Source organism: Mytilus galloprovincialis, chromosome 1 (assembly GCF_965363235.1).
Source record: "Mytilus galloprovincialis chromosome 1, xbMytGall1.hap1.1, whole genome shotgun sequence".
Taxonomy (NCBI): domain Eukaryota; kingdom Metazoa; phylum Mollusca; class Bivalvia; order Mytilida; family Mytilidae; genus Mytilus; species Mytilus galloprovincialis.
In genome coordinates, this window is record NC_134838.1 from 82,079,848 (window position 1) to 82,106,136 (window position 26,289).

Below are 26,289 nucleotides of genomic sequence, written 5' to 3' on the forward strand. Positions count from 1 at the left end.
CTTTTTTTTTGTCTTTTCTATTTTTGCAATCACGTACTTTTTTATCAGGTGAATGTTGTCCATATTTCGCAATAGCCGTTTAATATATTCCTGGATATACACTTTGCAGTGTTTATGGAGACGCTCGGTTATTTTTGCAATTATTATACAGTTGCAATAATGTATAAACAGCAAATAATTACTGTAATCAAATTTAGGATGATAGGTCCTATCAAGTTATTGCTATTCAGTGTCAATAAACAGATACATATAGTTCAAGCAGAATATTTTCGGAAAATACAATTCTTTAAAATAAAGTTCCTTCACTTTAAGATTCAGGAAATAAAACTTCTTTTGACTGGTTATATTTGCAAATACCCCTGCTGAACTGCATAAATCTTTCTTATATAAGTATCAGAAAACTTGATAATGACTAAACATCAATGGAAGAGCGGCATTTTTATGATTTGACGTCATCTAAGTAGTTTGTTCAAATTGAATCCTAAATGATATTTTCATAAAAATACGGTGTTAATTTTATTTTTATCTACAAATTATATAGTACTGTTTGAAATGATATGTAGTTACGCAAAAATAATGGTTAGGGAATGGTTTTTAATCTTTCATTGATCGTCTTATTTCTATTGGCTTATAAAATCAGGTAAAAAAGATATTTAAACCACAACGGTTTTCATTTTTGTTTCAGGTATTCGGTACTTAAGTTTAAATATAATATCTGAAATTTAAAAGTCATAAATGCTGAAAATTTATTTTAATCTGTTTTACTGACTTGCATAATATAGGAAGTAAATATTTTCCGATTAAGAAATGAGTTGCACTTCAGTTTCAATATCTAATGGATACATTCAGTCAGCATTGAACTTATTCAACGTAAATGAAACAGTAACGTACGCATGTAATACGTTTTATACACTCTCCGGAAACGCTGTAGCTACGTGTAAAGATGTTAATGGCACGTGGTCAAGTACACCTTCATGTAAACTTGTCTTTTATGATAATGGTAAGTTCAAGAAGTTTATGTTTATTAGTTAATGTGAGAGATTTCGTGATTTCTGTTACCAATATGTAGCAGAAATATTTTATCGTCAATATGTTTACAAAAAATAAAAATTTAATAAAATTACGCCAGACGCGCGTATCGTCTAGATAATACTCATCAGTGACTCTCAGATCAAAACTTTTAGAAAGCCAAACAAGTATAAAGTTTAGAATAAAAGATTCTTTAATTGTTTTGTCGATTTGCAATTTTTTATGTCGCTTTATTTGAAACACTTACTGTTCATTTATCTGTCCAAAATCAGAAACCTGCAGATATATATAATTCGTCTGACTTTGTCTCTTTCATTGAAGAATAACTAACATTTTTTGAAAATTCATATTAACGTAGATTCTTTGAAAATTGCATACCATATGATACAGAGATAATTTCACAATCTTAAAGAGGTAGGGACAATTTGTCGGCAATTTGTTTCATTCGATAAGATAGGTAAATAATGTTTTAAATAGCCCGATAGATGCTATTTATAGTACATAAAAATACGTCACATCATTTATTTTCATACCTTGAACAGGTATTCCTACAAAAACAAGGCCATGACTATTGATTTTTTAATATTGATTTTATTTTATTATTAACATCCTTTATGCAAGGTGCCATACCATGTAACTTCTCAAGGAGCCAAATGATATCGAACTAATTCAAATCGTGATTTTCTCATTCTGAATATGTATATCTGTTACACAGTATTTGTCCTGGTCTTTTAAGGTTTTATCGTCTATAAGATTAGACAAGAAAATACATGTGCATGTATATATTTTAACCGCAGAACATCTTACATCAGTTGGTCATAGATCACCCTGTGTTACTACTTCATGTTGTATTGCCTTTTCTGTAATTTTAACAAATCGGCCTTTCGTTGTGATACAGATGCAACAGATTCTTGATGTTTTACCTACAATCACGATTTGTAGTGTAATTGATTTGTTCTGTTATGTTGTTTTATTTTTCTGATGAGTTATGTACCCGTGTATAGACGGTGGTAAAAATTTCAGTACTAGTATCTTTACAGTTTGTGATTTGGCGACAAAATTGTTGTTGACTGCATTTGTTACATATAATACCATGTTCAAAAAAGGTTTCGACGAAATGTGTTTTGTTGTTATGAAAATTGTATACAATGGCCTTATTTTAAGTTATGTGTATATTACACCCGTAACATGTAGGCTTAATTTCTATAGAATTAATTCTCGTGTTATTGGTTATGTACAGGCACCTACATCAGTTTGACGGCAGTTGTCCCTTGGATATATGTAATAACGTACACACATGAATAGAAAGTAATTCAAGAGTATGGACAGTCATAGGATTGCACACAATAAGCGATACATTGTTTTTTCTTTGATACACGTAAAATTATTTACTAGTACACTAACTGAATAGTCAAAATGAACCAAAATGACTCTATGAATCAAGCAAACAACCGAAAAAATATGATAGAAACTTTAAAATTTAATATAACAACACAAAAAAATGCAAAAGTTCTGAGCGAGGTTCGAACCCTTTCTTCAAAACCGTTATTTATTAGTAGTTCTGTGCTCTACTGGTGGAGCTACGGCGATTCTTATCATTATGACTCTTATTTAGAAACTATATTGGTACAATTTATCGATGTTACAATTTTTTCTTTAAAAAGTTGTTTTTTATGTAATAAGGACACACTAAACCAATTTCATTTTTGAAGTAAAAAGTAGTATGAATAACAACAGTCATAAAAAGCATTCTTTGGTTTGAAATGTCCTTCTTGGGGGATTCCCTGTTTTTTCCACATAAAAACACCCGAAAATCCGGATATTGGACTTTCATCCTTTTTTAGGGTTAAATTAACTATTGATCACACATATCATACTATATGTAAATCGAGATATTGATCAAAAAGCATTTTTATTTTTGGTTTTTATAGGAAAGTTTACTCTGTTGGCACTTTTTGAAATTGGCCCTTCTGTGAAAAAAATCCTCGGCATTATGGCCCTACCTCTTTAATTGTATAAATCGGCTTTTTATCAAGTAGATATTTACTAGTACATATATTCAACATTAGTACATACACGAAAGTTTGAAACAAAATGAACCCTAAATGCTTATTACAACTGCCTGTGTTTTGAAATCCACTGAGAGGTTACGAAATATTTCTAGTGCTGGTCATAAAGTAGTATATAATTGAGGATATGACAGACTAGCATAAGTGCATTTGTGTCACTTGGCATAGATTACCTTAGCTGAATTTGGCAAAACTTTTAGGAATTTTGGTCCTGAATGCTCTTCAACTTCGTACTTTATTTGGCCTTTTTAACTTTTTTGGATTCGAGCGTCACTGATGAGTCTTTTGTAGACGAAATGCGCGTCTGGCGTATATACAAAATTTGGTCCTGGTATCTATGATGAGTTTATCTATGATAGTCTTAATGGTGTGCGTTATTATCGATTGATGATGTTGGTGTGGGCTAGTTGAGGTACAGTAGATTCTTATCAACTATCAACTATCAGTGGTACAGTTGTATTGCTTGATGATACCCTTATGGTATTATGTTGTGCATTATTATTGATTGATGATTCTGGTATGGACAATCAGCGGTTTAGTAGATTCTTATCAATTAGTCGTTGCACAGTAGCTTCGATTGATGATATTTTTATGGACCAGCAATATTACAATAGTTTCCTATGATCTAGCAAGGATAATAATGTTTTAATGTATAATAACCTTAGAGATTAGCAGTGATATGAAGGTGTTCTCAGTTAATCATAAATTAAAAATACTCGCTTTATATTTTTCTTAAGTCCATTGAAATAACCAAACATGTGTATATACATTGAATATTTGACATAAGGAACATTAATAAGACGAATCTCAATACCATTATTGTGCTTTGAATGTGTAAGGAGTCGTCTCCTGCTGAATATTGCCAACACTATTCGATAAATTCGGGGGGATTTTAATGAGTACTTCCCTCAAATAAACAGATAAATGTGCTTGAATGTACATGTCTTCATGATGTGTCATACAGTGAAATATATGTATTACCCTTTCTCCATGGTATTTTCTTTTTTCTTTAAAATTTATCTAGTATTGCGGTATTTTTGCTAATACTTTTCTTTATATTTATTAGGGAATATTTTTATTGGAAGCATGTCTTCCCTGGTAAATTATGTATGCTTGAATATTTTATGAGCCTATGATTAATTGTATTTTTTAGAATGTATCTAATTGGAAAAGGGTGATGAAGCTATTTTACCTTCAGGGAAATGATGACAATGAAATTAAAAAAAAACCAGTACAATACATACAAATAAGATGTATAAAATATATAAGCTAGTTGTCAAATGGATTCTTGGAAATATGATTCTCAGTTGAATTTGTCGATTCATCTAAATCGTTAGATCAAACACTTTTCTCATATAACTATCGCAATTGAATGAATCTGCAGTGTATTCGATGTTAAATTCACTAAAATAATTCATTGGAACTTACCTTTTGCATTTTATCGGTATTTGATCTACTAATTAAAATACTGCTCTCCGTTAATTATTGAATATATCAACTGAATAATGAAAAGTACAAAAATAGATAATTAATTTGATTTAATTCATTGATGATTAATATAACTAGATACAATTTAATTTAAAGGTGGTTTTAAGGTTGTTTACGTTTTGTATTACTAAATGTATTCACTGGTATAATGCTATATAGGATCGTATCAAAGCCTATTTCAAACAACTAAGTGTAGATCAATAAATAAATTACAAAACCTTTCATGGTTGTTTAAACCTTGATTTGATGCGTTAGACCTTTTTATATGAGTTTAAACCAATTCATTTCAAATATTTTTAAATCTTTAGAGGGTAAATAATTGTGCTTATTAATCTTTTTCCGAAATAAATTTAGAAATGTAACCTCGTTGTTGACAGCATGAATACTGCTTCATAATATAAAATAGAATGTGGAAATGTGTTTTCCGGTTTATATACTAAGTCATATGAATATCCGGATATGTGAAGAATACGTCATTGAACAAGCAAATAGAAAGGAAAACAAAAAATTGTCTAAATAAGCTCTACAAAATATTTATTTCGTTTTGGATAATTATTTTATAAAACGTAACTAGAAAATGAAAAAGAAAATTTAAACACGTGGATGATATTGTTTTTTTACAAATTGATTTACTACAATTCTCATATTCGATGTTTAAAACTCTTAGTCGACTTCTTGTAAAGTAGGTAACACTTATTGATAAAAGAAGTGTTTTGTTTACTTTTTGCTTGATGATCTCATATTGATTTTTAACGCTTTGATTTTCTTTTTTATGTTTCGTCACAATATTTAGAAAAGTGTTTCAAACAAAGGTTGCTAAAGAAAAATACAAAATGAGTGTAATATTTTCTGGTTACATCGAATTTCTTTTTAACAAATCTATTCCATATGGAAGCTGTAAAATCTCTTTTTAAAAGTGCTGCAGTACCGAGCTTCATGTCTATAAAGCTCTTATCCTTACATTACGGTAGCATGTACATACAAAGGTACCTATAGATCCATACTTATGGAATTGACCAATATCGCAATATTAAAATGTATAGAGGATTTTCATTTGATGAATTATGATGTTAAAGTATATATACTTTTTATAATGCTAAGTATTTTGTAAATAAAACTATTTTGTTAAAAGATTAATATCACTACATTGTTAAATTTTATCATTAAACACCTAACTTCTCTTGTTTATTTAATTTATTTCGGACTAAAGGTTTTTAAGTTTATTAAAAGAAATTGAATATAGATTAAACATCTGTTTGATACAATCTCGCATGTGAAATATAAATTAATTCTAAATTAATTCTAAATTAATTCTAAATTAAACTAATATAAATACCATCATAATAAGCATCAAATACAAATGTAAATAAAGACATATTAATGTGTATTAATTTCATATTGGATCAAAGTGAACACTTTATTAGGGTTTGTGCTGTTTGAACTTTTATGTTTGCTGATAGGCCCTGCCAAGATGTTAACATATTAGTATATAATATGTCAGCCAAAGGACAATATTACGCTTAAAGCCCGATACTACATCTCTGAAGAGACATAAATTGTCGATATGAGAGTTTGGTACAGTAAAATTGCTACTGTTAAAAAAATAATGAGGATTTATACGTTTAACGAATGGAATAAAGTATCTACATTTATATATAAGAACTTTTAAATCTTTGTCCAGTGTGACTAACATAACCAAATCGATTACTAAATTTGGAAGCATGGTATAATCAAACTCGCAAAAGGCAAAACAAAAGCAATTAAATAATCGTGATATCAACAAAAAAAATACACTTAAAAATGTGAGTGAACGATAACCTTTGAAAGGTAAATGATAAACGAAAACTTTTGATAGGTAAATGGTAAACGATAACCTTTGACAGGTACATGATAAACGATAACCTTTGACAGGTACATGATAAACGATAACCTTTGACAGGTAAATAATAAACGATAACCTTTGACAGGTAAATGGTAGACATGTTCATAAAAATGATATCCATCCATAAAAATCTATAACATGTAAATGAATAATTTTAAAATCAACTTCTAAAACTCCACAAAGGACAAAAAATGTGGTAATCATTTAACAATGCATAGCTTTAGTACGTTTCTCGTAAATGATCACAATGTCAATTTAAGATCATATGTTAAGTAAATGATACAGATAGATACGATAAGTGTGATACGATAATTGTACCTAAACACATTTGAATTTTTAAACGCATGGCTTGCTCAGCTTTTTACAAAGTTATCTAAAATGTAACAGTCAAGTATTTATAAATATCACATTCTCGCATATGTATGGATAAAGGTGAAAATATAGTGATAGGTATGATATCTATAATACTAAAATTACGAGGTCCAATTTGTCAGCCGTCATCACGTAAAAACGACGAATCAAAGAATTCAACTTTATATATAACTAATATAGTACAAAGGTGTAGATTAAAAATTACACCACTCCAGGCCCTTTTGTTTTCCACGTAATTAATATTGCCAATAATGAAGAAGTTCCGGGTCGAGTCCGCTACCAATACCAATAGTATATCCACCTGTTACCTATTACCTTATCTGTACGTTCCGCATCTGACAGGCGTACCACCAAACGTTGTATTCAGGGTTAATATGCTATATACACGGATCATAACCACAGGGTTGACACTACTAAATTGTCAAATTGTTACCTATTGTAGTATTTTAATCAGTTAGACTTTCTAAGATAACAATACGAATACTAAAAATCTGGACTAAAAATAAGGCGTATAGGTACAGTTTTCAATTTGTTAGTGGGCATGACGTAAAACAGCGAGGCAAAGAATTCAACTTTACTTATAACTTATATAGGACAATGCTGTTGATTAAAAAATACTCCATTCCAGGACCTTTTGTTTTCCAAATAATTAATACTACCAATAATTGATAAGTTCCAGTTCGACGGATTCAAACAGAAAGATTTGAAAGCAGAGAAAACTGCGTATCTTATAATCGGCATGACTTTATCAGATGACAATACTAATATTAAAATAAGGCTTGCGCATAGTTATATACTTTAATTCAGTCACGGACCCGCGATATCACGGGTGTGTTCTAGTGTTATATATTACCGTAGCTGTGTTTGGCAATGCTCTTCAACTTCGTACTTAATTTGGGCTTTTGTTTTACTTTTTTTATTCGAGGGTCACTGTTGAGGCTTATGTATACGAAATGAGCATCTGGCGTACGAAATTTCAATTCTGATATGTTTGACGAGTTTATTTATAATTAGCATTTATTAGTCTATGCATACATATCAAAAATAAGTTAAGATAAAGAATACGAACTTCAAAGATTAAAACTATACCACCACACAAGAAAGGCGTACTTATATAACTTTAAACATATATCAGTATGTAGGTAATAATACATGAATAAATGTTTTCAGGATTTGAATTATGAATCCACCATTTTCTACATAAGAAAATGTCTGTACCAAGTCAGGAATATGACAATTGTTACCCCTTCGTTTGATGTGTTTGAGCTTTTGATTTAGATTAGGGACTTTCCTTTTAGAATTTTTCTCGGAATTCAGTATTTTTGTGATTTTACTTTTTTTTTGTCAAAACGTAATGGAACGTAGACTCTGAGGCAAACAATTAGGTTAATATGCTCGTACAAAGTACTAATGAAATGCAATCTGTTGATGCGAATGTCATACAGGTTTAGCGCTATAAAACCAGGTTCAATCCACCATTTTCTACATTTAAAAATGCTTGAACCAAGTCAGGAATATGACAGTTGTTGTCCATTCGTTTGGTGTGTTTTATCATTTGTTTTGGCCATTTGATTAGGGACTTTCCGTTTTGAATTTTCCTCGGAGTTCAATACTTTTGTGATTTTACTTTTTATAAAACATTCATGGAACTTGATGAATTCGAAATTTACAGACGAAATGTGTTTGTTTATCAAGCTGCGTGTAGTTTATACTTACATTTTCAAACAATCATTCATCATTTAATATTACAAGCATCGAGCTATATAACCATACCGATCATATGAAATCCAATTATAAAAAATCATGGGTTAAGAAGACGTTGAGGGAATTTTTAAGATTCCTACAGGATTATGGTGTAATATAACTAATAATAAGAATCTATTTCATTATTGTGCCACGTATTAATTGACAAACATATGCAATAACATTTGGTAAACTCATTATAGATATCCGGATTATTTTTTTTTGTTATGCCAGACGCGTGTTTCGTCTACAAAAGACTCATCAGTGACGCTCGAATCCCAAAAAGTTAAATAGGCCAAATAAAGTACGAAGTTGAAGAGTATTGAGGACCAAAATTTCTAAAACTTTTGCCAAATACAGCTAAGGTAATAAACGTACATAGAACAATCAATACCCAGCCATATACTTTGGCTTATGAGACACGTTGCACAAAATATATATACATGTTCTAAAAAATCCAATGATACTTTGAAATACTATATTTTTAAAACTAATAACTATCATGAGGTAAGAGTATTTTCAACATGATGAATAAAATTTATTTAAAAAATATTTTAAGATATTTTGTAAAAAATATTTACTTTCTAAAACTTCACACATATAAAACAAAATATGTGAAAAAGGTTACGTTAAGATATTGCGAAAAAAAATCAACTGATATGCATAATTTAGAAAAACAGAATGAATTCAAATAATTATTCACCGTTAAAACTTTAAGTAAACAATTTACGTCGAATGAAAAACGGCTAAAAAGTATGTAAACAATTTACGTCGCATAAAAACTAATACATATTAACTACTAATTTTAATTCGGCGCGGGACGTTTGCGCTTTTTCATACGACATTTGCGCTTTTTATTTTGGACACTTGCGCTTCAAATCATAGGACATTTGCGCCTTTTAAAAAAAGACGTTTGCGCTTTTGTAATATTTGATTTTTATGACTATCCTCCCCTTTTATCTGGGCTAGGGACCGGCAGGTTTGACCTTAAAGAGTTAAAGTTATATTTTTCCTTATGATTAAAAGTTTAAAAATAGCACATTTCATAGCACATTGATATATGTTTTAAAGTTTATATACAGCTAAAAGTTAACATTATAAAGACATAAAAACATGTGTAGTCATCACAGGTCAGTTTGGCTGGATAGCTGAAGCACAAGGAGTGAACAAATTTAGCTCTTGTTATCTGTTCTGATTGGTATTTCGCACACATTTCAAATAAATAATAAAGTTTCTTTTTCTCAATTCTAGACCGGGGTGCCTATTCATCAATGTAACGAATCTTAATGTAATTCACCGACTGTTGTTCAATGATATTCTTCAAAAAGATTTTTAAAATTGTATAGCAGGATGAGTCGAGTAGAACTGTTCATTATAGTGGGCATGGAAGGATTCTGGACATTTTATCGTACTAATGACAAATAAAAATTAAATCTATTAACGTAATGATTACTTCTCATTAAAATTACAAGTAGACGCCTATAGGTAAAAAGCGCAAATGTCCGGTCAAATTAATACAAGTGAATCAAGATTTAAAGCGCAAATGTCCATAATATTTGAAGCGCAAATGTCCTATCGTTTTACAGGTAAAAAAGCGCAAACGTCCTGTGCCCTTTTAATTGAACCTCTATTTCAAATTGACCTTGATGCCTTTCATGAATTTGACTAGTTCTAACGATTTTCAATTATAAGATTACTAGTATCAGATTAAACGAATAAAAGTAAATTTTAAATGTTTGTGCGTTATAACCTTATAATTAACATAACTGCTATCAGCCATGAGAAAAATAAGATTTCTATAAGGTATTTCGACATTTAAAAACTTCTGTCAAATCCTTGACATCGAGTTTGAAAAAAGTTGGTATCAAAACTTACAAAAAAATAATTTCGAACTTGTTGATAAGACAGTTTTAATATTTTCAGACGATTTTTTCACATTAAAAGTAAAAAAAAAAAAAAAAAAAAAATTGCAATAAACTCCATTTTATTAACTGATTAATTAACTACTAATTAGATTAACTGATTGATCTCATATCAGCTGTTGAAGCCTTTAAAGTCTTAAGAAACCTCAAATTAAAAAAAAAATATGCATATGTTTTTTATAACTAAATGGATAGTTTTCATTATACAACTTATGTACATATACTTTTTTCTGAGGAAAATTCTTTAGTTTGTCCACATTTAGGAGAAGTTTACTTATTTTTAATTGCTTCCTTGAAAGGAAGCAATTCGCCGACATATTTTCCGTATGCATAGTGACCCTCCTCGTAAAAATCAGGTGATCGCAATACGCATGGATCTGTCAATAAAATAAACAATTATCTAATTGTACATGTTAAACACGTGCTCAATTCCCATGTTTTTTTGTTATTTGTTTTCTATAAGGTGACAATCGGTAAACTTCGGCTTCAAAACACGACATTTAATGACCAGCCATATCTGTTAAATCATAACAGACAGAGAGAAAAAAAAATACGATTATACCATATATTTGCGTAAAAAATAAGAAAATCGTGTACAGATGACTAAGTTTATGATATGTACATGCATTGGTTTCAAGAATCAGATAAACTTTATTTTTCACCAATCACTCGTTTCATATGACTTTAACAATAGGTGTCAAAGTGTTTAAATCGCACCAATTAGTATATTACCTATACTACATGCAGAAATATTGTTTCTTGTTGAGCCCAAATCCAAATGGGTCGAAAAATATCCTGATGTTAGAGCAAGAAGCGATTCATTATAATATATTATCACCGAATCCAATACATCTATTGTTTATTCCTTAAAAAACAAATTACATGAGTCAAGTATTTCTCATTTGTAAAATCAATTTTAGAGGTCAACAAAATAATTAAAAGATTGTCTATTAACTGTTATTATATACCTATAATGAAGTGTTCGTGTTTCGAGTATATTTCAATTACAATGCAAGCAATACAAGGTTATAACTATTATCACAACTTTTGTAGTTGAACCTTGGTTATATGACTTATTAAACTGAACGGAAATATTAGAATTGGTCATACATATAAAATTGGTAGAACAGTATTTTTTAATCACTGTAAACTATTATGCTATATAGAGAAGTCAACTATCTTAGCTGTTGAACCATTTAACAATGTGAGTCAAAGTTTTTCAAATTGCACTATAGTTTTTTTAATAAAGAAAATGAATTTTAAAAAATACGACAATTATTTTTAATGTTGTTGTCCTGATATCTTATGGACTCTCATCACACGTTTCTCTTTAAATATTCATAAAAAGTGTACATTCGCATAGCCGAATATAATTTCTTTAAAAATTCCTACTCTATTTTTTTATAATCTGAAGAATTGTTATGCATACATAGCGTGACAAGTACGTCTTCTCAAGGTGTCTGAGACACTTTAAAAACTGCATCGTCATTTGTCCTGAGTTCATACAGTTTTATGATAATTATGCTATAAGTATAATGTTTCATAATATGCCTACTCATGAATATTTTACTTATAACATAAATGGTACCAATTTGTCTACACCAGATGCGCATTTCGACAATCAACAAATTATTTTAAAATCCAATGCTTATTAAAAGGATAAAAAGCTATAAACCAAAGAGGTCAAAAAAGATTAGCCAAAGCCGTGCAATGAATCAGAGCATTGCATGAGGGTGATACATTTCTAAATGTTAAACAATTTCGAAAATTTTGTAACAGCAAATTTTAATAACACAAAATCTTTATTTCCATGTCAGTACTAAAGTATTGGCTACTGGGCTGGTGATACCCTCGGGGACTATCAGTCCATCAGCAGAGGCATCGGCCCATTGGAAGGAATAACACAAACGGTACCAATTTTATATAGTAGCATACCCATTTCATACACTTTTCTTAATTAGATTCCCATGTCACAAACATACAAATCGTAAAAGAATGTAATTAAAAGCTGTAGCAATTATCTCCCGAACTATTAGTTGCTAGGGCAATGCCATCCATTTTGTAGTTATGTGCGAACTGCATAATTATTTGTTTATGTCTCCTTTCAGTTTAGAATACAAAAAAAAAATATTTTTCGCATAAAAAGTTTATGCTGATTTAGCCCTGCTTTGTACTAGACCGACACGCAGAGCCGAATTTTCAACATGATAATTCACATGGAAACAGTCCACATTACGACAAGCTAGACTAAGTATTCTACCTGGACACAGTATTCCGACTCCGTGCCGACCAGTCAATTCTTTTACCTTAATGCCGCTTGCTTAATAGCATTGACGAAACATTTTTTTGTCTAACTCGAGGTTCGAACCCATGACCTCCCGTGCTTGAAGCAAACACTGTTTCGTCTCCGAGGGTATCACCAGCCCAGTAGTCAGCACTTCGGTGTTGACATGAATATCAATTATGTGGTCATCTTTATAATAGTTATCAAAGGTACCAGGATTATAATTTAGTACGCCAGACGCGTATAAGTTTCCTGTTTACAAAACTTTGATTTTTTTTCCGAAAAACTAAGGATTTCCTTATCCCAGGAATAGATTACCTTAGCCGTATTTGGCACAACTTTTTGGAATTTTGGATCCTCAATGCTCTTCAACTTCGTACTTGTTTGGCTTTATAAATATTTTTGACATGAGCGTCCCTGATGAGTCTTATGTAGACGAAACGCGCGTCTGGCGTACTAAATTATAATCCTGGTACCTTTGATAACTAACCATGACAGCCACCGACGCGGTCAAGCTGAATAATAAGTTATTAAATTAAAATGCATATCGAGTAGGAAAATCTATTATATCATATTATCAAAATTTGTTTTAAATCATTTTATATCAAATTTTCTATTATATAAGTACGAAACCAGTGTTATTTGAGTTTTACTCGAACGAATTGTAAAAGATATACGATTGTAAATGAACAAAAATTTCGAAATTTACATTCATTGATAACTGAATAATACATAAACTTTATATCTATAAGTTGCCATCTTCGAAATATGGGATCCTATAGATATGTTCTCGTTATAGAATATTGCATGCCTGCATGCTTCTTTCTGCTTTTTTTAACTATTCACTGGATTCGACTAATAACCAGATTTTATTGTGATTAACAAGCCTTGTCACATGGAAAACTGCCAACAAAATGCAGGAATTTGCCCAAGTTGAAGGTTTGCAACGTTTAATTTATTAACGTTTCATAACATTCATGAAATAATTGCCATGTTACATAAGGCAATAATTTTGACAATAAAAAACCCAACACATTCAATGATAATTTCAATTTCAATGTCTGCAGTCGAAGAAAAAACTCAAATTGGTGACGTTTTTACTGAATAATTTAATTTAAGTGTACCGTTGTATAATATGAGTTTTAAATGACTTTTTAAATGACGTTTGTAAATAAAAGATACTTCACGACAGTACTTTGGTCGTGTGAGTTAGATAAATTGAAGTAGTTGGTATATTTAAACATTCAGTCAAGGTACCTACTTCGTAGACAGTAAATTTTAAGCCGCATATGCTTCTGTTTACTGTTTGAATTGTGACTTTAAAGGAACTGTCTGTCAGAATTTATTCGTGAAATCAATATATCTTTCGATCTTTAAAAAATCATTACCTGTTGCTATTTGTGAAACCCGATTGTTTTTTGAGAGACCAAAACTACATAAAATAAAGATGAAACAAACTTATACAAACAGTTTTAGATAAAAAGACGACAAATTGCATGATTGAAGATAGTCGTATTATACAGTAATGCTAAGTAGCGATACATGGTTGTATATGAACTTATGTGTCTATTATATCAGTTATACAATTAAAAAAAAAGACTTGGACTATGATACTTATCCATATTAGTATAACAGTCCCAGGAAAAGACAAGAATAATTGTATGCTTTAGATAGACACATCACCAGGTTAATTGATAAAAAAATCAATTTGAGTTTTTAAAATGTACGTGAATTAGGGTTTATTTAGAGAAAAAAATGTTTGTTTTCTGTGTCCATTACACATGTTTCTAAAATGATCTTATAAAACAAGAATTTATCAAAAATAAATGAATACGAATCGTTGGTAAAAAGGACAACACATGACAACGAAAACAGTTAAAAGTTGTTTTTTTTCTAAAAGGGTTGAACAATTACATGATTTATGAACTTGTTTATATAAGATTAAGCATTTACAACATGCCAATGTTGAAACACTACTTATTTCGTGGCACATAATATCCTCTATGATTATCAACCATGCAGTGGTATCACTCAGTGAAAATAAAATAACGTATGCTACATTTTTGTCCTAGTACCTGATATAACCTAAGTATTGGTAGTTTGTGTTTTTTGTCTTTATGTTAGTTTGTGTTTTTTTGTCTTTATGTTAGTTTGTGCTTTTTGTCTTTATGTTACTTGTACTTACAAACATTTATCTGGTGAATCAAGCCAATATAATTAACAATTGATTTTAACAGTCTACAATTTGGAGTTTAGTATGGCGTTCATAATCACTGAACTAGTACGGTGACAAATCAGGTAAATTTGAAAATTTTATGGACCGAAATACCTCACGGCTAATTTTGGTCTTATTTTGTAGATAAATATAATATCCTTTGATTAAGGCATGTCGTAGAGTGTCAAAGGTCAAAATGGGGGATTCGTATGTTCCATCAAATTTTTATATATCAAAACTTCTTAAGTTTTGATTGTTCTACTTTTTTGTGTAAAAAAAATACTATTGTTGATATATATATATATATAAGAAATGTAATATACTTTAACAGACTGTAAGATTGAAAAAAATGTCACATACATTTGAAAATCGCACAATTCACTCAATTTATATGATCATATGATATTAAAGTTTGGTGTCAAATAAAAGCTGATATATCGCTCTTTCATCTGTTACCAATTTTTTATCTGATATCTTCATTCCGGAATTTATTATAAGCGTTCCCATGTTTGAAAATGAAAAGAAAAAAATCCGAAAATCACACTTTAACGCGGTTTTACAGAACTGCACCGTGGGAAAACTCTACGACAGGGCTAAAATGAAAGTATAATGTTTACTCTATCTTCATGCGAATTTTCAGCCGTGAGGTATTTCGGTCCATTAAACTCTTTAAATAAGCGACTTTTTTCGATTTTTCACTCCACTATAGTATATATATTTGTTTAGGGGCCAGCTGAAGGACGCCTCCGAGTGCGGGAATTTCTCACTGCATTAAAGACCTGTTGGTGACCTTTTGCTGTTGTCTGTTTTATGGTCGGGTTGTTGTCTCTTTGACATAGTCCCCATTTCCATTCTCAATTTTAACTTTATTTTGTACTGTTACATCACTATCGATATGAGGTTAGAGGGAGGACTGAATGCTCACAAACCTGGAATTCAGCAGTTGTCTTGATTGCTGTCAGTCAAATTTGTTTAATCGTCGGGTTTCTGAATATACGATATTGGTTTTGCTCATTGTGTAAGGCTGTAGTTGACCCTATAGCTGTTTACATCCACATCATTCGGAGTCTTACGAATAATCGTCTCATTACCAATAGTAAATCATAGTTCCGTGAACACTGGACACTTTTAATTTGCAAAACACTCATTTGCAAATCCGCCGCCGCCTCAAACAAGAGCTACAATATCATGTATATAACCAAAATGTGCAGAATTACATGGGATTCAATAATTTCATTGGTTTTCTACAGTTACTTTCATATTTATTTTGCAATTTGAATTATAAAAACATGGGATTTTCAATATCCCATGGGACAGGGCAAAATCCCATGGGATTTACCATTATCCCATGGGATTTTGGTTAAATCCCATGGGATTTTTTTTTGTCCCATGGGATTATTGTAGTCCCATGGGATATTTGTTGTCCCATGGGACAAAAAAAATCCCATGGGATTTTTATTATCCCATGGGATTTTTAATATCCCATGGGACAAATTAAAATCCTATGGGATTCTAATTGTAAATATATAGATATAAATAAACAGTAATGTGTATGTTACAATGTATTCTATTTGGTAGTAAATTATTATAAGATGAATCTTTTTAATTGAATATCTTTTTTTCTTGGGAAATGTTAATTTAGCATATTGTTCTTTAACTGTTCAAAACTAAACTTTTAAACAACAAAGCAGATAATGTAAGTATCAATATATGTTTATTCATGAATTATAGAATACTTTCTTGAAACACAATTATTTGCCATTTGAAATCAATAAAAACTCTATTGTTAGGCTTAACATACTAGTAGCTATTTAAGTAAATCTATTTTTTCACAATATCCCTCAACACAAAACATTAATAGTTTCTTATCATCCAGCATTGTTTGATGGTATAGTCCACTTTTGGACATTCAGCACAGAACTTTGATATTATTGTGGTTTCAATATTTTTTTGAATTTAAAAGAACTTCAAATCATTGACTGAGTGATGAAAATAATAACTGATCCAACTTTTTTCTTTGAATTTATTCTGGTCTTGTTTCTATGTTTTCTCCATTTATTTTAGGTGGTGAATTTCAATCCTTCTGAAAAAGAACCAATAAAATCTAAAGTAATGGATTATACAAAATTGTTTTCATACATGTAGCAATAATATGATTTTCAATAAAAATAGCTATGCGGTATGGATTTTACTGATTGTTAAAGGTTGTCCAGTGTCATCAGTTGCTAACGGCCTACATCCTTTGGTCTCTGATGGAGGGTTGTCAAATTAGCAATATACCACATCTTCCTATTCTAATACCATATAACAATCAATTAATTTATTCTTCTTTATAAAATTTGGGTATTTTCCCAAGTTATATACATAATATATATATATACTGTAAATTCGGAATTAATGCAAGTTTTTTTTATTGCGAAAAATGCAACGGAGTTGTAAACGCAATAATTTAAACTCGTATTATGAAATATTTTATATGGATTAAACAGGATTTTTCAAAATTGTAAAATTTAAAATCGCATTTAAGTCTAAAATGACAGAATCGCAATAATAAATGCACGCAATAATTTATGAATTTTACAGTATAAAGATCAATGTTAAAAGTTAAAACTTTAGACAACTATAATAACATTCCATTATTCACAAGAATTTGCAATATATTATACAAAATGCAGACAACAGAAACAATATTTCTTTAAGCTTTTGAAGTTCAGACAGATTTCAATTTGTGTTTTATTTCAATGAAAAAATACCTTGAACATATTGGAAATTATAACATTGATACAAACAAAATATGTATGTTTTATCCTTTTTTTTTTGTATTGTTGGCTTGCTGTCTCATTTTAATATAAATTTAAACATACATCAATAATCTTCTTCTTTATTAAAAGTAAAAATGGGATATTTTTGATTTTGATATCCCAACACATTATAGTTCTATCACATAACTTATTACCAAGTTCAAAAACACCAATGTGTTTGATATTAATTTTAAGACATGTATAAATGTTCCAGACCATATCAGTATTCGGATCTTACTTTTATGGTCCAGAACTTACAGTCCCACCATATGTGTACAGTCAGACCATTTAAGTATACTTGTACTGTCTGGTACCAGCTCAACCAAACCTGTGTTTTTATTTTAACTGCAATTAAACTTTTTGTATTAATCTATTAAAGATTTCAGTTATGTTGATCTGTACTGTACATTTGTTTGTAATAAACTTGACCAACTTCTTAAAATTGGGCAGACTGTATGCGTACAGTCCAAATACTTGTTTGTTCTGGAACATAAACATGAATAACAAGCATTTGGCAGGATGTCATGCTAAAATCCCATTAATATTAGTACTAAATTTTGAGTATATACATGTAAATCCACAAGTTACTTACTGAAATTCATGGTGAACACTCACCAAAAACTTACAATTTAGAGGAAAGACTGGAAAGATGAATGCACTAACACTATCAAAACAGAGCATAAAACTTACCGAAAAACAAGATGTTTTACATTTATCCAGGAGCAGGATAATTGAAAAGTTGTTTTTTTCTTTCTCTGCTGTCCATCATATAACCTTTGAATTCATTCATGCAAAATATGAAAATCTGCAAAGGTAAGACCTAGAACCTCAACTTATCCACATTTTGAATTTTGAACTGCATACTTGTCCTTTTCATCTTGCTGACAACCTAAACATAAAAAAATGATAAAAACATAATTCTAGATTGAATTTGTGTTTTTATTTTTGTTGGTACATGTACAAACAATTTTCCCAACTTTAAAACGAAAACATCATCACCAAAGAGGAGGTCATACTAACCTCCGAAATATTTAAACAAACCGAAATTATTACTTGATTAAGATCTTGTCGTAAATTAATGGCATAGATACTCTTATTTTTGAAAACTTGATGTCTATTGCATACTTATATTCCTTTTTACGAGAGTATGCATATTAAGATGGACTCCATGGACTTTAATGTAAGCATGATTAATTTTACAGTCACTGACAGTTTTTCAGCTCTATGTGTACATTTTGAGAGAATCTTGCAATACTGTATATTCTGATATTCAGAACTTATTGTGAGGTTTTTATTAATACAACTGAAAGCTGTATCTCGTTTTCATTTCTGATACATATTTATGAGCTGAAGACCAGTGCCGAATTTTTCTCACTGCATTGAAGACCCATAGGTGACCTTCGGCCGTTGTCTGCTCTTTGATTGGGTTGTTGTCTCTTTGTCAAATTCCCAGTTTCCACTTCCCATTTTATATCATGTATGCTGATTTTTCTTAAATTACAATATTCAATCATGCAATTTTGTCTATTATTGAAAATACGATAAGCAAAAATAAATGCACAAAAAATTTAACATTGTTAGGCCAACTAAAATTAATTAGTAGATTTTCATCCAAATTTTTGAAAAAAATGGGGCGGGTGGGAGGATTTTATTTTTTAAATTTTATTTCATATGAAACCCTTTTGCATGTTTTGTGACGAGTTCTTCATATATGCAAGTGTAATAATATATCATGTATTGTTAAGGCCGTACAGTGACTTATAGTTGTTAATGTCTGTGTCATTTTGGTCTTTTGTGGATACATGTAGTTGTCTCATTGGCAATCATACCACATCTTCTTTTTTATATACACAAGTATGAGGAATCTTACATAATTTTTCCAATCCTTAAATGAATATATCTAATTGCGGCTTTAAAAACTTAAGAACAAAAACGTGTGAGAAATACTCTCTTCAGTTAGACTACCTACACCAAATGTATTTGGGTTTCTAAACAATGGTTTGTATTCCCATAAAATGAAGCATATGCATTGGTATGCAACACAATTATTATGAGTACAGAATAAAATGAAAACTCAGAGAGTGTTGAAAATAATAGGGTTGGTACTTTATATGCAAGATGAAAATGTAATTATTATGTAAAACATGAACTTTATAATAAAACAAAGTTGTTGTTTAATGACTCTTTTTGGGTGCATTGGGACATTTGCTGTTTGTCAACATAAAAAGACAGCCATGGGTGAAATCAAAGGGCTTGCATAAATAAAATGCATATGTTAGTCGACTTTTTAAATTCAATAAACGGTCATAAATCTGACAAGTTTGTGCTTGTGTTTCAATATCTTTAATCCAGTCATGTTTTCTGTATCAATGGTTTCCACGAATCTTGCGCTTTGGGTATCATTTACAGTTTAAATTTCCTGAGACAAAGTCATTGCATAAATGACAAAATTGTGTTTTGGTGATGATGTGTTTGTACATCTTACTTTACTGAACATTCTTGCTGCTTACAATTATCTCTATCTATAATGAACTTGGCCCAGTAGTAAAAAATGTTTGTAAAAATTTACAAATTTTATGAAAATTGTTAAAAATTGACTATAAAGGACAATAACTCCTTAGGGGGTCAATTGACCATTTCAGTCATGTTGACTTATTTGTAAATCTTACTTTGCTGTACATTATTGCTGTTCAAAGTTTATCTCTATCTATAATAATATTCAAGATAATAACCCAAAACAGTAAAATTTCCTTAAAATTACCAATTTAGGGGCAGCAACCCAACAACGGGTTGTCCGATTCATCCGAAATTTCAGGGCAGATAGATTTTGACCTGATAAACAATTCAACCCAATGTCAGATTGCTCTAAATGCTTTGGTTTTTGAGTTATAAGCCAAAAACTGCATTTTACCCCTATGTTTTATTTTTAGCTATGGCAGCCATCTTGGTTGGATGGCCAGGTCACCGGACACATTTTTTAATCTAGATACCCCAAAGATGATTGTGGCCAAGTTTGGATTAATTTGGCCCAGTAGTTTCAGAGAAGAAGATTTTTGTAAAAGATTACTAAGATTTACGAAAAATGGTTAAAAATTGACTATAAAGGGCAATAACTCCTAAAGGGGTCAACTGACCATTTCGGTTAAGTTCACTTATTTGTAAATCTTACTTTGCTGAACGTTATTGCTGTTTACAGTTTATCTCTATCTATAATAATATTCAAGATAATAACCAACAAGAGGCTCTCAAGAGCCTGAATCGCTCACCTGAATTTTTTTGGTTTAATCTCTCATCAATGATTATTTTGGCTTTTCAATTTATTTAAATGTTCTTTGAATCGTCCTATTTTCTTCAAAAGCAAAAAAAAATCATTTTCTCCTATGTTCTATTTTAGCCATAGGAGCTATGTTTCTTGACATACAAGGAAATGAAATATAAAATTTATACTAGATACTCTGAAACTCTGAAACTCATTTAGCCTAAGTTTGGCTGAAATTGATACAGCAGTTTCATAAGAGAAGATTTTTTAAAGTAAGTCAACATGGTGAACAAATTGTGAAAAAAGTCTTTAAAGGGCAATAACTCCTAAAGAGGTCAATTGACAATTTTGGTCAAAATGACTTATTTGTAGATCTTACTTTGCTGATCATATTTGCTGTTTACAGTTTATCTTTATCTATAATAATATTCAAGATAATGACCAAAAACTGCAAAATTTCCTTAAAATTACCAATTAAGTGGCAGCAACCCAACAATTGGATGTTTGATTCATCTGAAAATTTAAGGGCTGATTTGTTAGTCTTGTATGATTTTAAATTTTAGTTTCTTGTGTATAATTCGGAGTTTAGTATGACGTCCATTATCACTGTACTATTATGCATATTTTAGGGGCCAGCTGAAGGACACCTACGGGTGCGGGAATTCTCGCTACATTGAAGACCCATTGGTTGCCTTCGGCTGTTGTTTGCTCTATGGTCGGGTGGTTGTCGCTTTGACATATTCACCATTTCCTTTCTCAATTTTATTGACCTAATGAACATTTTTACTCCATGTCAGATTTGCTCTTAATGCTTTCGTTTTTGAGATATAAGCCAAAAACTGCATTTGACCCCTATGTTCTATTTTAAGTAACGGCGGCCATGTTTTTTGACGGATCAAAAATCAAAGCACACACTTTGTGCAGGATAATCTAAGGAACAACCATGCTAAGTTTTAACCAAATCCATTCAGTAGTTTCAGAGGAGAAGATTTTTTAAAGTTAGCAAATATGATGAACAAATTGTGAAAAATTGTCATTAAAGGACAATAACCCCTTAAGGGGTCAGGTGACAATTTTGGTCATATTAACATATTTGTAGATCTTACTTTGCTGATCTTTTTTGCTGTTTACAGTTTATCTTTATCCATAATAATATTCAAGATAATGACCAAAAACTGCAAAATTTCCTTAAAATTACCAATTAAGTGGCAGCAACCCAACAATGGTTTGTTTGATTCATCTGAAAATTTCAGGGCTGATAGATCTTGACCTAATGAACATTTTTACCCCATGTCAGATTTGCTCTAAATGCTTTCGTTTTTGAGATATAAGCCAAAAACTGCATTTGACCCCTATGTTCTATTTTAAGTAACGGCGGCCATGTTTTTTGACGGATCAAAAATCGAAGCGCACATTTTGTGCAGGATATACTAAGGAACAATCATATTAAGTTTCATTCAAATCCATTCAGCAGTTTCAGAGGAGAAGATGTTTGAAAAATTGTTAACGACGACGACGACGACGACGACGTCGACGACGACGACGACGACGGACGCCAAGTGATGAGAAAAGCTCACATGGCCTTTTAGGCCAGGTGAGCTAAAAACAGTACAATTTCCTTAAAATTACCAATTCAGGGGCAGCAACCCAACAACAGGTTGTCCGATTCATCTGAAAATTTCAGGACAGATAGATCTTGACCTGATTAACACTTTTACCGTTGTTAGATTTGCTCTAAATGCTTTGGTTTTTGAGTTATAAGCCAAAAACTGCATTTTACCCCTATGTTCTATTTTTAGCCATGGTGGCCATCTTGGTTGGTTGGCCGGGTCACGCCACACATTTTTTAAACAAGTTACCCCTATGATGATTGTGGCCAAGTTTAGTTTAATTTGGCCCAGTAGTTTCAGATAGAGAAGAAGATTTTTGTAAAAGATTACTAAGATTTACAAAAAAATGGTTAAAAATTAACTATAAAGGGCAATAACTCCTTCAGGGGTCAACTGACCATTTTGGTCATGCTGACTTATTTGTAAATCTTACTTTGCTGAACATTATTGCTGTTTACAGTTTATCTCTATCTATAATAATATTCAAGATAATAACCAAAAACAGCAAAATTTCCTTAAAATTACCAATTCAGGGGCAGCAACCCAACAACAGGTTGTCCGATTCATCTGAAAATTTCAGGACAGATAGATCTTGACCTGATTAACACTTTTACCGTGTTAGATTTGCTCTAAATGCTTTGGTTTTTGAGTTATAAGCCAAAAACTGCATTTTACCCCTATGTTCTATTTTTAGCCATGGCGGCCATCTTGGTTGGTTTGCCGGGTCACGCCACACATTTTTTAAACTAGATATCCCAAAGATGATTATGGCCAAGTTTGGATTAATTTGGCCCAGTAGTTTCAGAGGAGAAGATTTTTGTAAAAGATTACTAAGATTTACGAAAAATGGTTAAAAATTGACTATAAAGGTCAATAACTTCTTAAGGGGTCAACTGACCATTTTGGTCATGTTGACTTATTTGTAAATCTTATTTTGCTGAACATTATTGCTGTTTACAGTTTATCTCTCTCTATCTATAATAATATTCAAGATAATAGCCAAAAACAGCAAAAATTCCCAAAAATTACCAGTTATGGGGAAGCAACCCAATAACGGGTTGTCGCATTCATTTGAAAATTTGAGGGCAGATAGATCTTGACCTGATAAACAATTTTACCCCATGTCAGATTTGCTCTAAATGCTTTGTTTTTTGAGTTATAAGCCAAAAACTGCATTTTACCCCTATGTTCTATTTTTAGCCATGGCGGCCATCTTGGTTGGTTGGCCGGGTCATGCCACACATTTTTTAAACTAGATACCCCAATGATGATTGTAACCAAGTTTGGTGTAATTTGGCCCAGTAGTTTCAGAGGAGAAGATTTTTGTAAAAGTTAACGACGCCGGACGACGGACGACGACGCCGGACGCCGGACGCCAAGTGATGGGAAAAGCTCACTTGGCCCTTCGGGCCAGGTGAGCTAAAAAGTCCGCAGTTTTCCGTAATCACAGAAATTTGTGACATACCGCGATTTGCAGTCTTGGAAACAGCGTGTTTTTCGTAACACCAATATCTCACGTCATTCTCGTTATCAACCTTTACTCTCGGAAGAGGATGTTGTCATCATAGAGCAGCGGAAAGGTCGACTTAATCATTTTTGTTCAAAACCGAAATTTGAAACAGGAAGCTTTGAAGATGAAACGAAATTTTAACGGTTACCGGTAACGGGAATGAACGAAATCCGGAAATCGTAAATTTTATAAAATAAAAAAATTTGGGGCGGGACGATTTCAGAGGGGCGGGCGGGGATGAAAATCTATCAATTAATTTTAATTGGCCTTATATATATGTAAAAGACTTTTTTTTAAATTCAAAACAGTTGCCTACACTGTTAATTTCCTTGTTTGATTTCATATTTTTAAAGCCTTTATAGCTAGCTAGATGGTATGCCGGGGCGGATCCAGCCATTTTAAAAAGGGGGGTTCCCAACCCAAGACAAAGGGGATGATCCTATATTCATTTGATTTGTTTTATTGTCTCATACAAGAATATATATGGTTTGACGGTGGGGATCAGGAATCCTGAAATTTTTTCACCTAACCACTGGATGACAGGGGATCTCAACCATTTAAAAGTTTCTCAAACATGTGGGGGTGGGGGTGAACCCCATGGACTCTCCCTATATTTCCTTTGATTTGTTTTATTGTTCTATACAAGAATATATAAATATGGTTTAGGGGTGGGGATCTTGACCGTTTACAAGTTTTCAAACTAGAGGGGGTGGGACTTCACTTTTATTTTATTTCATTATTAATTTTATTGTCCCTGACAAGAATATATATGGTTTAGGGGTGGGGATCTGGATCGTTCACAAGATAATAGCACATTCTCAAATTGAACAGAGTGGGGTAACCCCCAAAGACCTCCTTTTAATTTCATTTGATTTGTTTTATCGTCCCATTCAAGAATAGATATGGTTTAGGGATGGGGATCTGGACCGTTTACAAGATAATAGTGTTGTGAACATTATTTCTAAACAACGTTGTACAGTTTCCCGGATTTTGCAAGCTGATGACGTTGATGAGGACTTTTGTTTTGGAGACGTTAGACACGGGGTGTGGTGAAGTAAGGACACGAAAAGAAAGGATTTTATAGTATGCTGTATTGAAGTGGTTTATAGAATATAGAGCTCCAGTGATTTAATACATCGGTCTGGCTTGTTATTATTCGTATATATTCAAATGAGCAATCCTTGGACATACTCTTAACTTTTCCGTCAGAAGAACTGTTCCATAGCATAGCATATATTTACGGACTTTATTCAGATTACCATTAAGTTTTCAGGAACTGTGACATTTTATACCGATTTGTGATCATAATTTTATATGTGTTAATTAAATCATCATTTTCTACAACTTTCTCCGTTATCTCAAATATTTGTAGCTGAACATTATAATTCTATTTTCGATATTTGTTTATGAAAAGAATCCACCGCTCGGACATTCCTCTTTTCATAACACTGGTGGCAGCGAACTTACCTACGTTTTGTGACAAGTAAATTGTGTTTTTAAATAAGATAAGAATAACGTTGGATTGAAGTATTTGAATACTGTATAGAAAGTTACCGTGTGCAGTATGAAGTGTGGATTTTACTGAAGCAAAAGACAACCGATTTTTTCAAAAAGAGGAGGAAATTGATATAAAAACAATGACAGATTCATATTCTCTTCAATTTGATGGAACAGGTTCATTTGAGGGATTTTGGATGCAGTTTTCAATTTATGCAGAACGTAATTGCTGGGACAATTATGACAAGGTTTGTTATTTTTTAATTGCATTGAGGAACCAAGCGTTAGAATACTCAGCACACTTGCCTATTGATATTCGTACTAATATTGAGAAACTGTATTCTTCTATGAAATGGCGATTTGGGGATAATGAAACACCCGGGATGTGCCGACTTAGACTGAGAAATGTGTCAAAATCGGAAGATGAATCTATTCAGGAATATGTTTGTAGAGTTGAGATTATGGTAAGGAAATCGTTTCCTGGAATAGACAATAATTTGTTGGTAAAGCTCACTACAGAATATGCTTTATCGGGATATACTGATTCCAGCGTAGCGTTGAATGTAATGATTAAGCAACCTGTCAACATTGGCGAGATTATAGAGGAA

At 31.4% G+C, this 26,289-nt stretch overlaps 1 protein-coding gene and 1 long non-coding RNA gene across 2 annotated transcripts in view; one reads left to right on the top strand and one right to left on the bottom strand.

Annotated features, from left to right (window-relative positions):
- The first annotated feature begins 686 nt into the window (after nt 1-686).
- Nucleotides 687-26,289, top strand: part of LOC143085674 (uncharacterized) — a 60,420-nt gene continuing 34,817 nt past the window's right edge. The window contains exon 1 of the mRNA XM_076262173.1: nt 687-1,000. Coding sequence (XP_076118288.1) covers nt 808-1,000 — 193 coding nt within the window. The 5' untranslated portion in view covers nt 687-807. The remainder of the gene's footprint in view (nt 1,001-26,289) is intronic.
- Nucleotides 16,700-19,379, bottom strand: LOC143085683 (uncharacterized). The gene is made up of 2 exons (XR_012981401.1): nt 18,496-19,379; nt 16,700-17,087 (listed from the first exon to the last, which is right to left on the bottom strand). It is a non-coding gene; the product is annotated as an uncharacterized LOC143085683 (long non-coding RNA).